The sequence below is a fragment of the Sycon ciliatum genome, chromosome 1 (assembly GCF_964019385.1).
Source record: "Sycon ciliatum chromosome 1, ocSycCili1.1, whole genome shotgun sequence".
NCBI classification, from domain to species: domain Eukaryota; kingdom Metazoa; phylum Porifera; class Calcarea; order Leucosolenida; family Sycettidae; genus Sycon; species Sycon ciliatum.
The window spans coordinates 26,539,729-26,556,582 of record NC_088643.1 but is presented as its reverse complement, the minus strand read 5'-3'; the positions used below and the strand labels follow the sequence as shown (position 1 = coordinate 26,556,582).

Genomic DNA, 16,854 nt, shown 5'->3' with positions numbered 1-16,854 from the left:
TGGACTTGCAAAAAAACGTGTGCGCAGAGGTTGAATACGCTCTGGCTGACGTCTCACATACCATGATCCCAATAGCCATGGATACGTAACTGCGAGGAATCGGGTTGACCTGACCGTGTGCGTGTTCTACGTCTTGCTGAACTTACATGCGATCCTGGATTGCTGTGGTAGAATGTCGTGTGGTGGTTCATACCACATGTGCTGCAAGAAGCTCCAAACTCTTCCCAGGCAGGCAGGAGTGTGGCAAGTACACTATAGACCGAGTTGAATACACGTTTGCTACGCTTACTCACCCCGGTCTACATGCATGTATCCGGCAGGCTTTTCAGCCTAGGCCACTACGTACACGCTTCCATACAGATGCAGGTAATACGGGACTTACTGTCTGCTTGAAGTATATTCTATTTTCCCCATTACTCAGCTGTTATCTTCTCTATTATAATATTGCAGTCAGTCAGTAGGGGGGGGGGGGTTGACTTTGTACATGACTTTGTACATGACATTGCACAGTAGATCTACACATGATACATTACAAATGACTGTAAGTGCTGTACAATGTATTTGACAAGTTAGTTACATGACTCACTCACCTGTTCAGTTGACATTTTCATTTTGTCCTCGCTCACTCACATACAGTGATTAGGTGCCAAGATTAGTAGAGTACTCGATGAAGACTAACAAGAATACTAGTATACCCGCTGTCATACAAGACCAACCTGAACCCAAACAGCTACTAGTAATTGAAAGTGAATGTGCAACTGCACATTCAAGAACAAAACTGGATCATCAATCGTGACTTCGACGATTCGAATTTGGCAATTTTTTACCGCGAAAATACAATAACAAAGGAAATTCTCCGCGTGAAGCTCAAACGAATAAAATCAGTTCGACTTCGAACTTTTATGCTCATCTTGAGTTTTCATTGGAATGGTAGACGAAGCAGCTGTTGTATTTTGAAGTCTAACATAGTCGATGATGGCGATGAGTGACGGTCCTATCCTGCTGGTGTGCGACTGCTGCGATGGCGAACCAGAAGTCTCATCTGTGTTGAAAGGTACTAACTACAGTGGTACTCAGATGCTGAAAGTCTCTACTTTGAAGCGATTACTCGTCTATTGGCAGAAGGGGGGGGGGGGGGGGGGGGGTCTATAAGCCTTTAGACTAGAGACATTATCTCCATCCATACTAAATCATGCCAGTAAACACAACAAAAAGCAACCACACAAAATTGACCCATAATTTTGAATTTTGAATCATGACGAAAATGTTCATTTTCCAGCAATCGGGAGCCTGTTGTCACAGACCCCTGAGCTGCCTCACTTTTGTGTGCACCATCCACCTTTTGGACCCACGATAAGCCGTGTGTTGGAGGCTTGGAATTGCCAGCCCTTGGTGCCGTATAGCAGTATTTTAAATTCTATTTCTCACTACTGGTACAGTACTCCCTCTGTTTGATGGACTTCAACCAATGAAATTCACAGCTACAGTACATGACTACTAGTATTGTACTAATACACTGTACATACAAAGGGACCCTGCTATGTAGTGTGATGAGCAAGTTACTGTGTATGTGCCTAGTCTAGTGCTATACTGTGAGCAGTGCTGATTTTAGATCTTATGGTCGAGTAGAATTTCCAGGATTGATATGCAATGCAGGTGAAACCTGCCTAAAAGAGACCACCTGGTTTTAGCAATCACATGGGCTGAACGACAACTGTTGTTCGGCACAGAGTGTGTGGAATATGCATGAGTCACCTGGGTACCGTGTGTTGCAAGACCACCATGATTGTGCTGGCAGTCCCATCGGTGGTTGGTGGCTGCTGAAACCATGCATCACCGTCACATGTAACATAGCTAATATTGCTGTGTGCACACTCATTTGGGGATATTCAGTTGAAACACGTCTGTGCATTTGTCCAACTGCCACGCTTTTCCACCCTGCTGCAGGCCTTCTGGGTGTTGACCAGCTGCCTGCGTCTAGACAGCCATGCAGTGAGATCAGAGAGTACACACGCACACTGGATAACAAGTACTACACGGCAGACATCAACGTTCAGCATCTGCTGCCGTGCCCCGCGCGTCCATGCCCCAGCGTTGCTGACAGTCCTGTCGAAGCACTGCTGGTTACGTTTGATGCTGGCAAGGTACAGTGCGGTGTACACATCTGAACACACAATATTGAAACAATGTGGACTAGGGCATCTAATACGGTATTCACAAACACCTATCGTATCGCCAGTATTGCTGGCCGTTGACTGTATTCACGACTAATTGGGTTGTTCAGAGTCCACTCTTGAGTATTGTGATATGATAGCTATTGTGTATCCTGGATGCGTTGACTCTACGTGTATGTATGAGCGGTGCTGTGCAATAGTGCATGTGGCTCAGTAGACATTACTGGTGAAGTATGCTGCACTCAGTGGTTGTTAGGTGTGTTGCTGTATGCGGAATGAGTTTGAAGACTCCACTGCAGCTGTATCCATGGTCGAATGAAATGGTGCTAAAACCACACCTTGTATCTGACATAGCAGGCTGGTCCAGATGCCACCAGCTATGCATCAACCAGGCGCCATGTGTCAACTGATGGTCATGGTGGTGATGGTGAGAAGAAAAGCTCTGTGACAGAGTGTAGCTTTGCAGCTTAGAGAGCTTGTGTGGGAAGGCGTGTATTTACCACCATATCGCCAGGTGTGTCTTTACTACCATATTCCAACCATAAAGACAGCTGCAGTGGAGTCTTCAAATCCATTCTCCTGGTTCAAGCTTCGTCCGAATACTTCCGCCAAGATGAAGAGTACCTGATGAGTCTAGCGGGGATGAACTGTACCTCACAATCGAGCCAAGCTGTATCTGTGTCATCTTCTATGTACCATGGGCTACCTGATGTACCGGCCCGTTATGTCAGATACCACCAGCCATGCACCAACCAGGCGCCTGTGCGAGCTGATGTGTGCTGAGAAGGAGAGCTCTGTGCCAGCGTGTAAGTTTGCAGCCTAGAGAGCCTGTGTGAGTAGGCGTGTATTTACGACCATATCGCAAGGTGTGTCTTTGTTGGTGTGGGGCAGCGTTTTAATCTTTGTATCGCCACTGCTCCCTGTGCCACTCTCTGATGCTCTTTACGTGTACAGACATCCAGCTGGGACGATGCAAAGAAGTGGGCAAGCTTTGCAGAGGAACGTGACCTGGACATTCGCCTGCTTCTATGTGACCAGGTAGCGTCATCATCAACGACAACGCGCACTACAGAGGGTGATGGCCAGGAACGTGGTGCCGACGTAGTAGTATTGGACAAGGAGACTTGTCAGACCTGGTGCATTCAGAATGGCTTTGAACTGGTCGAGATGAGACCCCTGGACGATGATAGTGGTGCTGAAAGTGATGATGAGGAAGGTATGCAGCTATGGTGTGTTATGCTGCTGCGGATACAGCCATGTGTTATCGTCATTACTACTTGTGCACACGTTCATTCCCCGATGGCGGTTGCTTATGATTGAACAGTTATCTGTCCAGACCCTCTGTTCTGATGCTGAGGAGCAGGGCTGTCTTTTGCTGAACTTTGTTCACCCATATCTACTGGCAGTATCCATGAGTTCATTGTCCTCCACGGGAATAGTCTTTCCTGAAACTCTGATTACCATCCTGTTTGTTCTGCTGCAGGATTTGGTAAGGAGTTGAGGGGAGTGGAGCGCTGTGTGCAAGTTCTCAACTCTCACCAGTGGACAAACCTCATACTAAAGGAACAAGGTAATGTCTCTGTATGCCTCTCTCTCCCTCTCTCTCCCTCTCTCTCTCTCTCCCTCTCTCTCTCTCTCTCTCTCTCTCTCTCTCTCTCTCTCTCTCTCTCTCTCTCTCTCTCTCTCTCTCTCTCTCTCTCTCTCTCTCTCTCTCTCTCTCTCTCTCTCTCTCCCCCCCCCTTCGATGCTGACTTCTGGATCCGGCATAACATCATACAGACCCAGGGTATGTTGTCACTGCGCAGGTAATAATACTAGGACTATGCTTGAAAGTGCTACATCACAGCCGGCCCATGAAAACGTCGTCTTTTGTAGTGTTGGTCATGGAGCCCTAAGTGTGTAGATCTATGTGTAGGGCTCCCTGGGTCTGGATCTTGTTACTTGTATGCGGGATCCGTACACCACTACACGTTTACATAAATATAAAGTCATTGGTTGGTTTTCCTTCACACTACTCAGTAGGGTGACACATCCCTCAGTACTAGTAGTAGTGGACGGGCCCTCCCAGTTGGGGACCCATTCCTTGTACAGAAAAAAAACACTCACACCTGCATCATGTGCATGCGATGACACGAAGGGCCCACCCACCACATCCTAGTATGGGTAGCATCAAGAGTACATGAAAACCTCTTGGTAGCATGGATTCAGAAGTCGTTCTTTGTCGTTTTTTTTCAATACGTCTGACGTCCATCACTTTCAAGCCCTATTAAAACAGTGATTACACGGGTAATACTGACATGTGCAAGACCAGTTCATACATGTACATGTATTGTATTTCTCTCTGTCTCTCTCTCTCTCTCTCTATCAATCTCTGTTTCTCTGTCTCTTTCTCTCACTCACTCTCTCTCTCTCTCTCCGAGTCTCTCTCTCTCTCTCTCTCTCTCTTTCTCTCTCTCTCTCTCTCTCTCTCTCTCTCTCTCTCTCTCTCTCTTTCTCTTTCTCTTTCTCTCTCTCTCTCTCTCTCTTTCTCTCTCTCTCTCTCTCTCTCTCTCTCTCTCTCTCTCTCTCTTCTCTCTCTCTCTCTCTCTCTCTCTCTCTCTCTCTCTCTCTCTCTCTCTCTCTCTCTCTCTCTTAGTTCTTGTACTTACCTGTACTCTACTACAGTTACAATGTGAGCTGGTGACTACTGCTACTGCTATGCGTGTAACGGCATTGCGAGAATGTTCATGTTGTATTGCTTTATGCTTGTCGTCAACAGATAGCAGAGGAAGGCATGCGGCAGCGCGGGAAGAAGCTTCTGGCACGTCATCTGCTGCCGCTGGTGCAAAACGTATGGCATTACAATAAGGATGTGTTTGTTGTTCTTGTATTTTCGAGCTCCTGATGATGGATGTTGGGATGAAGAGATGTTGAATCTTTGAACATAGTGATGAAGGGAACTCAGTCCAGTAGAGTCCTCGCCAGTGAAACATATCCATTGCTACTCTGGGTTTCATGACCTTAGTCAATCAACAGGCAACATAACTAACTGAGGCAGGGGCATACAGATCACTGCAAGGTATACTGGCCAGAATTACAGCAAGCGCAAAAAGAAAAGAAAAACAGGTGTGAATTGAGAATTGCGGGCACCTACCGAGGTGCTAAGGCAATGGCGGGTAGCAGTGGTGTCAATAACACTCTGCAGACTGGAGGCTGTGGGGTGAGAATGCAGGTGCTAAGTAGAATAATGGTGGGTAGCAGCAGCGGTGGTGGTGGTATCGACCCTGCCACCTTGCACATTAGTCCTGTGTGAACACCAGTGAGCAGCAGAGTGTTATCTACATCACTACTTTCCACTCCGAGTAGCAGCGCATATGTTTCATTGGGGGGGACTCTACTGGACCGTGTGTACTTGCTCTAGTGCTTTTCAGTACCGTTGAGCACTCTTCACGCTGGACTGGGTCTACTCCTCTTGTAATAGTGACGGAGGAAATGTGCTGATTGCTATGGAGAGAGCTAAGATGAGGCTTTTCGCCTAGAACTGCTTACTGCAACCACATGTAAATACCGTGTCGTGTATAAAAGCCGCGACTTGTGACTTTTTTTCCGGGAAATTTTGCAGGCTTCTATACAAGACAGGTATTTCTATGTATGTCAACACTTAAACCAGGCTTTTGTGGCGACAGTGTATGTATCATTCTTGATAATCGGGCTTCTATGTAAAGACAGGCTTTAATACAAGACACTACGGTAGTTTTGATATTGTTTTGGCAAAATGTATACAATCATACACACTTACGTGGATGTTGTGTTACAATAAAGTTGAATAAACTGGACCAAGTCCAACCAACGTGCTCTGTTCATCTGTGATCTTTCTGTGCAGCGGTAAGTTTGCAAGACTTAGAGAAGCTGCATGCCGAGAAAGCCAACGAGAACAGGCAGAGGGACGCATCATCCTCGGCAGCTGCTGCCACCACCTCCGAAAATGGTTTAGACGAGTCTGCACTGGATGCCGCTGCCAATGGAGCAGGTTAGTGATCATGATTTAGCAGCCTGCTGAAAGGCTTGGGGTTGCCGTGCCGTCAGCATATGTTCTTGGGCTCTAAACGACTTTCAAACTCCTAGAAAGCTTGAGGAATCGTTAGTGGAAGTGGTGGCACTCTACTGATAACTGTGTTACTTCACGTGCGCTACATGACTGTACAGTGCATTTCAAAACTATAGACGCGTAGGGTTTTTGAAATATTTCAAATTTGGCTGGAACTTTTTGAGAATAGTTTTCGGAATATTGCTCAGGACCGCTCCACAATTACTCTCATATAGTTTCTAAACGATTGGATAACAGACGCCCACTTTGGAAAAATTTATGCACAAAGTGATCACAGATTTTATGTGGTATAGATGCTGGCATAACGGTTTTTGCCTAGGTACGCGTCTATAGTTTTGAAATGGACTGTAGTATTTAGGACCAGTGCATAGACGGACTCCCACTACCAACACATCATCCTCATAGCATAGAGTCCAAGCAATGGGCTACACAAGATCATTATCCATGACTCAAAAATACCCACTTTGTGATGTGTATCTGCTACTTGTACAATCATGTATTTCCTGAATTCTAATTATCTGTGGAGAATCTCAGGGTCACTGAACCTGGCTGTATGAAATATAGAGGTAATAAATTTCACTTGCCTCCATTACACTAACAGTGCTGCCCTAGACAACAAGGTGTGTTTGATGCCATCACTTTCTACAAGTACCCTATGCCCTGCCATGTCTGACTGCGGCTGTCCGCAATAGGTGCTGGTACACCTCTCTCATGAGTGGATCGAGTTTGCCAAGTTTTTGCCCCGTTTTCCGACTCTTGTGGTGTTTAGGCTCGATGGCGGGGTGTTCGGAAGATGAATTCAGCCAGCTTTTCGAGAAGTTTGGAGCCATGAAAAGTGAGTGTGTGCCCGTGCCAGTCTGGTATTGTCCATTTGCACATTCCGTACACGTGTGCTGTGTGTGATGTGAGAGACTGAGCTGCGTCACATTTTTGGGGTGTTGGCGGGGGACACTCATACTGTGTTCCTTCACAGCAGCGTGAGACATCCTCCAAGAGTGACTGGGCTGGGTGTCCCCGGTCGGGGACCCACACACCTGCATGATATCACACCTGTATGCGGCACAGGGTCCTACCCACCACATCCTCTACTTCGCTATAGGTAGCGTCAAGAGTACATAAACCAGAGTGTGCAACTGTGCATATCAGATCTGAAACAGTGCAGTTCGTGCACTACGTCACCCCGATGAGGTCAGCCAAGCCGCGACTTGCGGACAGCTCAAATTTTCGTGTTTCATAGCCCGGAAATCAGCCAAGTTTGCTTGATTTTAGACGTCCTGTTTCAAGATTTCGGTGTTTTTGTGTGACTGTGTACGCTGCGTACATCCACCGACAAGTAAAGTCACCAGGCTATCCGTATCAAAAAACTGAAATCAGGACAAACTCAGTGACCTGCACCACCGTGACTGGTTACGCAACTTTTCACCGTACCTGTGGCTTACCATGCCGTCAGAAATGACGTACTGCACGAATTACGCTCCCACAGGAACCATCCCGAGTTGCACACTCTGGTTTATGTACTCTTGGTAGCGTGGATCCGATTTGACCCAGAAGTCGTTATTTGTCGTTATTTGTTGACTTTTGATGTCATCACTCGTACACTCGTGCTGCTAGCAGCAGCAGCAGCAGCAGAGTGCTTCAGTGGTGTGTTCGAATGGAAGTGTGTAACTGTTTGCCTGTCCATGTTGTGTGTGTGTGTGTGTGTATGTGTGATTCTGCACCGTCATGCAGCGCAAGCCGATTCCTTGGAGCCATCTGAGCGAAAAGCTTACGCCGAGAAGGTTAGTTACGGCTTTGGTGTGTCCGTGAACAGACTTGCTTGACGGTGCTTTATTTACCGTTAATTGCTTCTACAAGTAGAAATGTAAAGGCTTGCTTGACCCTGGAGGCACAGCCACCCTACCTACTATCACCCAGATATGACTGTAGAACAGCTAATTTTAGCGGGTAAAATTTAGCGTTTTCTGAATCTGGACCAATTCACGATGAAATATTAGCGATCCTAGTTTCAGACTGTACATGAAAAATTTCGATTAGCGTGGCAAAACTTTAGCGAAAAAACTCCTTTCAGTAAAATTACTACGATATCACCGGCGCTAAAATTAGCCGTTTTTAGTAATTTGTACTTTCTCCTGTTACAGACCAAGAAGGCCTTCAGGGCCACTGAGAAATTTGTGCTGTGCATTCAAGCTCCGGCTGTCGGCTTTCGTTTGGCGGTGAAGTTATCCTCACTCTCATTCCGATTGACCCAGCAGGAGTACTAGCCAATTGATCCCGCTGACTTAGGTATTGTGGGGTGGCTTGTTTTTGTGTTCCTGGCCTGGCTTCCTGGCCTGCCGCTGATTTCAGGTTGTGATGGCTTTCTGGCAAGCCATGGGTGGTGATGCTGATGAGATGGGTGACCTTGACGGCGAAGCGGACAGTGACTAGGACACTCTGCCTGCGCTCGCGCTCTTGGTGGCGAAAGATGTCGCATTGCAAGCCGATCACTCCATGTACTACGCCATGCACAATACGGCCGACGGGGCACAACTGTCCCGGTGCGAGGTTTTTTCTGGTCATCATTCACCCTGCCGTGGCACTGGCCATTTGGCTCGCGTTAGTGTGGTGACCTCTGCCATCCGTAATGACAGTAATGACAGTAATGACTCTAAGCAACCACTAGTAGTGTGGCAGGCAACAAGCATGTTCTGGGGCTGAGAACGGGGAAAGGAGTGAACCCACATCTACAGCCTCCATTATGCTGTTCTGCTCGCATGCATAACACGGCTAGTGCTTGTGTTTGGGCATTGCTGTTTAACCACCGGCTGGATGGGTGCTTGCTTGTCTGTCCATCGTCGTCCATCTTGTCGTGTAGCGGGCGGAACCCACTGGCTACTCATGCTGCCCTCTGTTGCCCCGGCATGCGTTCAACCAGATACAACAGCAACTCGTAACAGTATGAGACCAAGAACTTTCTCCTCTGAGATAAAACTGCAAGAACCAAAACTGTAAACTGCTTCCTACAGTTCAAAACTAACAACTAAAAAACTTCAAAGGCATGGAAGTATACATTCTAGAATGACCAAAGCGAGAGCGCAACCGCAGCCTGCGAGTATCCACAGGACTGTGCACAAATGCAAAGACGAGTGAATATATTACGACTAGATAGCATGGAGACAGCACATGCATCAAACGATACGCTACTTGAATCTCAGACAATGCAAAGGTTGAGACTGGCCTGCGGTAGCAATAGTCAATACATCAGGCGCCAGCAGCATGCACTAGAATAAAAGAAATGAAACCTGAGTACAATGAAAGGTCATGCAAGATTCACCACAAGCTGGGAATATTCCAGAACATATCCCCCTTCACTCACGAGCACAGGGTCAGCAAACAAACTGTGACGAGTAAGTACTACTACGGTACTGTATGATGAAAGAAAAACTTCATAGGTTGAGAGAGAGAGAGAGAGAGAGAGAGAGAGAGAGAGTACTGTCACAGGGCTGCCTGTAGCACTTCAGATACACAAGGCACAAACTACTCGGTGTCCAGAATAGGTACTAGATGGTGGATAGACCGTCGGTAGATCTTGTCGCCGATCTTAATATCCACTACTCGGACGAGCTTGTCTGCACCAGGATGCACTGCTGTGACTCTACCCATGGGCCATGTTCCACGGGGAGTGTTTGATGTAAGACACAGCATGATGTCACCTACGGCTACATTGCGACCTTGACGTTGCCACTTACGACGGACATTCAACAAGGGAACATACTCATCTCGCCACCTGTTCCACACGTCTGCTACAAGCCGCTGAACATACAACCAACGTTTGCGTGGGTCTCTGCTGGGGTGCTCGTCTGCTTTCACTTCCAGAGCCATTGGTGGGTCGAGTCGTCCGACGAGGAAATGTGCTGGTGTTAGAGGCTGCAAATCAGCTGCATCGGCACTTACAACTGTCAGCGGGCGCGAGTTCATCATGCCCTCAACCTGGCACATAGCAGTCACTAACTCTTCATCTGTGACGTCCGCTTTCCCAAGTACTGCTGTGAGTCCGCGCTTAGCCGTCTTGATGAGGGATTCGAATACGCCGCCGAAATGTGGTGCTCTAGGTGGGTTGAAGCGCCATCGCACGCCATCACTGACCAGTCGCTTCTCGATCTTCTCCTTGTCCATGGCCCGGACGGCCTCACGGAGTTCTCGCTCCGCGGCAGTGAAATTGGTCCCGTTGTCGCTGACCATTTCAAGCGGGACACCACGGCGCTTTGTGAATCTCTCAAATGCTAACAGGAATGACTCAGTGGAGAGGCCATAGGATACCTCTAGGTGACAGGCACGAGTCTCAAGGCATGTGAACAGGCACAGGTACCGCTTAGCCTGCGTCTTACCTCGGCCCTGCTTGGTCAGGAAGGGACCCGCGTAATCAACTCCTGTACGGCTGAACGGTTTCAACGAGCCTGCAACTCGGAAGTCTGGAATCTGGCCCATCATCTGGGACGCTGGCTCCGCACGGTTCTTACGGCAAGTGACGCAGTTGCTTCGAACGGCCTTGACTGTTGATGTTCCGTGAACAATCCAGTAGCGTTGTCGCAGATTGGCCAGAAGATGCTGTGGCCCAACTGCATGGAAGCACCGATGATCTTCCTGTTCGATTATCAGCTGGGTTACTCGGTGCTTTGCTGGTAGGATGACTGGGTGGCGTACGCCACTTGGCATGTTCTTTGTAGCTTGCAATCGACCTCCTACCGTCATCAGGGGTGACTCTGTTGCACTATCGAACTGGGGACAGAGAGGTGCCAGAGGGTCCGATTTCAACATCGGTTGCCTAGACTGTAGACGATGGTATGCTGTACCATGGCAATCCTTCTGGGCAGTTGCAATCCAGTGCCGCTCTGCTACTGATACTTCGTCAGTGCTGAGAACTGGAACACTGATGGAGCGGGTGCCGCCAAGCTGTACTGGCACTCTCACTGGCGTGCTGGACTGGCTGTCCGATGCGGCATCCCCCTTCGTGGACTTGCTGTCACTGACTGCCTGCCGACAGTTTGCCACAAATCGCTTGCACCATGCTGTCACGCGTACCAGTCGCGACCATGTGCTAAAGCGACCCAGGATCTCGGAGGGTGGAGGGACAACTGCAACTAGCGCCGTCTTGAGCTGACCAGGCAGCGAGGATGTGCTGACCTCCTTCATCTGAGGCCACTCATCTGGCTGCTGGCGAAGAAACTGTGGACCGGACCACCACACTGCGTCACGGCACAGTAATGCAGCAGACAAACCACGAGTACCTTTGTCTGCAGGGTTGTTCTTTCCGGGAACATGTCGCCACTGGTGTGCTCTCGTTGAGGTCTGGAGCTCAGAGATTCGGTTGCCAATGTCCACTTTGTAGCGCCGGCTGTGGCTTTGGACCCAGCCCAAGACGTTCATCGAGTCCGTCCAAAATGTGTGAGCTGACACTGGGATACCGATGGATTCAGCGACGAGATGACTAACGCGAACGCCAAGCACAGCTGCTCTCAGTTCAAGCTGCGGGATCGTCTGTCGCCTCACTGGTGCCGGCTTCGCTTTCGACATCGCTAGCGTTATTCGGGTGGTACCGTCTGGGTAGCTGGCTCTGACATACACAGCGGCTGCTATCGCCCGATCTGAGGCGTCGGAGAAGCAGTGCACGGAAAGACTGGCGTCTTCGGATGGCTGTTGTGGATCCTTGAAACAGCGGCTGATCTCCAGGTTACTCAGGTCTGGGAGGCCTTGGAACCAACCCTGCCACTTGACGACTTGTTCCTTTGGCAGCAGGTCGTCCCATCCCTGTCCCAGCAACCAGGCATCCTGCAGGAGTACCTTAGCCGTGATGACGTATGGCGAGATCAGGCCACGCGGATCGAATATGGAGGCCAGGCCGCGCAACACAGAGCGTCGGGTGAATGTCGTGATGTCCTTCATTTGATGCTGGAAGGTGAAGGCATCCTTCTCGGCGTTCCAACTGACGCCGAGAGTCTTGACAGTTGGGAGGCTGGTGTCACTGTCCACATCTCGGACGACATCAGGTGACCTATCTTCCTCTGGTATGGTGTTCATCACTTCAGCTTTGTTCGACAGCCATTTCCGCATGTGAAAACCGCCCTTGGCAAGTAGCTGCTGCGTTTGCTCTCTGGCCTGGATGGCACACTGTGTGGATGGTAGTGATGACAGCATGTCGTCAACGTAGAGGTCTTTGCTTAGGCTGTGTTTACATGAGAAATTTCAACCCGGGTCGAGTTCAGCCCGGGTTGAAAGTCTGTACGATAGACAAAAGAGGTGAGCGTTTACATGAAGACAGTTGACCCGGGTCAAATACTGATATGCCGCCAAAAGTCCACTTCTAGAGTCCTGTATGGTCACGTGAATCTGTTCGCGCGAAATTTGCATGTGCAGTCCTGTTCAAACCTGGCGCGAGATACGCACAGAAGTACGTTTGTACGATTTTCTTGACCCGGGTTGGTTTCAACCCTCCCCTTGGGGGGAGGGTTGAAATCAACCCGGGGCGAAATTTCAACCCGGGTCAAGCGCAATGCGTCATGTAAACGCGCCATTCACTTTGTGCACATGGCGGGTTGAAATCTGACCCGGGTCGAACTCAACCCGGGTTGAAACGCTTCATGTAAACACAGCCTTAGGCACTGCACGACGTCAGAGTCGTACTCATCACCGTGGTGCTTGATGACCTCTTTCACCGCTCGTCCTGCCAGATACGGTGACGCCTTAGCGCCGAAGAGCACACGGGTGAACTGATACACCTGCACTTGGCCATTGTCATCATACCACAGAAAGCGATGATAGCGCTGGTCACGTTCCGCCAGTTTGACTTGGAGGAACATCTCCGACACATCACCAACAAGCGCAACTGGTTCCAGTGAGAATCGGATCAACACACTGGTCATGTCGTTTTGAAGTGCAGGACCTGTAAACATCTCATCGTTGATGGAGTGTCCATCCCAGCGGGCTGCACCGTCAAATACTATTCTCACTTTTGACGTGGATTTATCTGAGCGTACTACCGGGAAATGGGGTAGGTACCACTGGTCGTTGCCGTCTTTGGCTACCTCATCCGGGTCCACGCGTCTCACGTAACCCTTGGCAATGTGTTTCTGCATAACGTCAGAGTACTGCTGCTTCACGGCTGGCCGTGACTGTAGCGAGCGTTGTAGACTGCGGAGCCGCTGCTCAGCCTGAGCTCTGTTGGACTTGACACGTGGCTTACCGCTGTCATTGACCCATGGGATTCGGACAGTTACCCGGTTGCCGTTGCAGCTGATTGATTGGCTCGTGAGCTCCTCGGCTCTTCTGTCATCGGGTGAAGGCGTCTCCTCTAGTGGGTTATCTGTGCCCGCCGACTCATCTCGCCAGAACTTCTCGACTAGCTCGGTCAGCCCATCAGTTAGCAGTGTGTCAGTAGCTGGTGTAGTAGCTGTGATTGCACGAGTGGTGTCGACTCCTGTACCAATGCACACCCACCCGAGAGGAGTTCGTCGAGCAATGGGCGCTCTTGCTGTTTCTACTCGCCGTTCTTCTAGAGTAGCATGAAGCTCGATGGCATTCAGGCCGATAAGCGCGTCGATCTGACTGCCCTTGATGGATGGGAAGTCAATATCACTGAGATGCGGCCAGCTGCTCTTGTTCTGATTCCAGTTCACTGCCGGTAATGGCACGGTGACGGTGGGCAGAACCCAAGCTTCAAGCTTGTTCATGGTCTTGTCGCCCAGAGCCGCCACTTGGATCTGTACATGCTCACGTCTTGCTGCGGTCTGCTTGCCGCCTACTCCGGAAGTGACGAGCTGCCGCTTGGGTCCACGCACATTGAGGGCTGTTGCCACGGACTGCTGGACATAACTCGTGGACGATGCTGGGTCCAGGAGTGCATTACCTTGGAGGCTCACACCATTGTGTCGGAATACAACAGGCACAACCATGAATGACTCACCACTGTCAATCTCTGGCTGATGACTTGCGCAATGTGTTGTAGCAATCTTGGCAGGACCGCCACTGCTGGCCGAAGCTGCGTTGGCCTTGATTGCGGCATTTGATGGGTCTGCAGCGGAATCCGAGCGTCGGATGTTGTAGTGTAGCATGTCATGATGCGTGCGGCTGCACTTTGAACAGGGTTGCTTGGTACAAGTCTTTGCGCGATGATTGAGACCGAAGCATAGGGCGCAGACATCTGGCTTGGACTTGATGACTTTCCATCGGTCCCTGACCTCCATCTTGATGAAATCGGGGCAGCGGTGGAGCTGATGCGCCTTGCCACACGAGGGGCAGCTTCTGTCGGCACCTGCATCCTTGCTAGTTGCCACAAATGTTCGTTCAGACTTTGTAGCACTCTGCTTCGACCATGATCTTGCTGGTGCTGGTGCTGAGGCAGTGACTTCTGTCGACCGGAGTCGTTCATCGGCACGGCGTAGTGTGTTGACGCGTCTGAGGAGCCACTGTGTTAGCTGGTAAATATCACAGTCAGCATCGTCATACTTCTCCATGTACCTAAGCAACAGCGATTTCGGCAACTTCTGCGTAACCGATAGGTACAACTCACGGCCCGGTGTTACTGCACACATCTCCATATTCATGAGCATCGTCCGGAGTCTGAGGACAAACTTGGCAAAGTTGTCGTCTGACTCTTTTAGCTTCGGCCACTGCAAAATCTCCTTCTCTTGGCGCTCAACAGTGCGATTGTCGCCGCCATACCATGCATCTAGCTCCCTAAGGATGGTGTGGTAGGCTCCTGGACCGTCAAGCACGCCATCAACAAGGTCGCTGGCCGTGCCATGCATGAGACACTCACGCAGTTGTGCAAGTTTGTACGCTTCAGTCGTTAGTGGATCTTCGTCAACAACGCGGCGGAAGTTCTGCTTCCACCGGTCGTAGTCACTAGTCTTGCCAGAGAACTTTGGTAGCTCCAGTGGCTTCACGTGAAAGCTGAAACTAGCAGGGTGTAGTGTCTGCAGTTGAGGTGGATAGGGCATGAAGGACTCTGCTTGCGGGTTTAGCACCTGCTTGGAGTGTTCTTGCACTGCCACTGGTGTTGGTGGCTGCTGTTTGGCCACTGCTGTATGCTTCTGTGGTGTATGCCATGGTGGTGTTGCATTCAGCATTGATACTGCCTTCTTGTTACTGCCAGGCAGTCTTGATTGTACTGCTGCACTGCTTATTGCTGGCTGTACAGGCACTGCATTACTAGCTGCCTGTATGGACACTGTAGTACGTCCTACAGGCGCACCACTGGCCATTGACTTCTTGGCTGGCACTACTGACAGCACTGTACTGGTCACAGACTTTTGAGCGGGCGCGCGCATGAATGCTTGCGCCACTGGCCCCAGGGCAGGCACGCCAAACGCATTGACACTACATGTACTTGACTGAGCTGGGCTGTCTTCCGCCACACCTAATACAGCCTCAGGTTGTGTGGGCGCATTCACAGTACGAAACGTACCTTGCAAACTCCTTGGCTTGCCGTGGTCGCGTTGTCCGTTCACTCCACCGACATCACTCATCGTTCTGAAGTGCTCACGCGGTGGTAATACGAATTTTCGACCAGGTCCGGCCAACTTGTCGTGCTCAGCAAGACTCTTGGCAGTCAATATTGCCCTGCCACTGGATGCAGCGTTTCCAGTCTCTGATTTGCGAGACGACACTTTGCTCCCTGACCCGGATCGTAGTGCAGCTGCAGATTCAGCCTCGGCTCTTCGAACCTCCAGTTCCCTCTGCACCAAACTTGTCTCACGAGCCAACTTGCGTGTCTCGGCTTCCTCCTCCAGCTCAGCGATTTGCCTTGCAGCCTCAAGTTCTACACGAAGCATCTCTGCACGAAGTGACGCCTGCGACGCAGCAGTTCCTGAAACTTTCGAGGGCGCATGTCCTGCAGAGCTCACGCTGTCCGGGACGTCACTCCAGTTATCAAACCCGTATCTGCTCGGCGGTCTCCCTTTGGTAGACCGCGAGCTCCGTCTACACTCAGCGCCTGGGACTTGCTCGTCGTCGCGCAGGACTTCTTGGATCTGGCTCTGAGATCCGGCTCGAATAGGACCACTATGGCTACTCATGCTGCCCTCTGTTGCCCCGGCATGCGTTCAACCAGATACAACAGCAACTCGTAACAGTATGAGACCAAGAACTTTCTCCTCTGAGATAAAACTGCAAGAACCAAAACTGTAAACTGCTTCCTACAGTTCAAAACTAACAACTAAAAAACTTCAAAGGCATGGAAGTATACATTCTAGAATGACCAAAGCGAGAGCGCAACCGCAGCCTGCGAGTATCCACAGGACTGTGCACAAATGCAAAGACGAGTGAATATATTACGACTAGATAGCATGGAGACAGCACATGCATCAAACGATACGCTACTTGAATCTCAGACAATGCAAAGGTTGAGACTGGCCTGCGGTAGCAATAGTCAATACATCAGGCGCCAGCAGCATGCACTAGAATAAAAGAAATGAAACCTGAGTACAATGAAAGGTCATGCAAGATTCACCACAAGCTGGGAATATTCCAGAACACCCACCATCAGGTGTCACCACTGTTCTGTACATGGTGATTGGTGGTATGATCATTGTGACGGGCTGTTTTCCACGTGTTGTG

General features: G+C 49.9%; 3 protein-coding genes across 3 annotated transcripts; 1 reads left to right on the top strand and 2 right to left on the bottom strand.

Moving 5' to 3' along the window:
• The first annotated feature begins 872 nt into the window (after window positions 1-872).
• Window positions 873-9,215, top strand: LOC135820817 (alpha- and gamma-adaptin-binding protein p34-like). Its single transcript, XM_065333860.1, has 9 exons — window positions 873-1,054; window positions 1,948-2,144; window positions 3,129-3,390; window positions 3,658-3,744; window positions 4,933-5,004; window positions 6,037-6,183; window positions 7,031-7,096; window positions 7,990-8,039; window positions 8,608-9,215. The coding sequence occupies exons 1-9, from the start codon at window positions 973-975 to the stop codon at window positions 8,686-8,688; spliced, it is 1,044 nt and encodes a 347-aa protein (XP_065189932.1). The 5' UTR covers window positions 873-972; the 3' UTR covers window positions 8,689-9,215.
• Window positions 9,216-9,777: 562 nt separating this feature from the next.
• On the bottom strand, window positions 9,778-12,435 carry LOC135825050 (uncharacterized). The gene has a single exon (XM_065337816.1). The coding sequence runs from the start codon at window positions 12,433-12,435 to the stop codon at window positions 9,778-9,780; it is 2,658 nt and encodes an 885-aa protein (XP_065193888.1).
• Window positions 12,436-12,499: 64 nt separating this feature from the next.
• Window positions 12,500-16,313, bottom strand: LOC135824946 (uncharacterized). The gene is made up of 2 exons (XM_065337716.1): window positions 12,846-16,313; window positions 12,500-12,517 (listed from the first exon to the last, which is right to left on the bottom strand). The coding sequence occupies exons 1-2, from the start codon at window positions 16,311-16,313 to the stop codon at window positions 12,500-12,502; spliced, it is 3,486 nt and encodes a 1,161-aa protein (XP_065193788.1).
• Window positions 16,314-16,854: the final 541 nt, after the last annotated feature.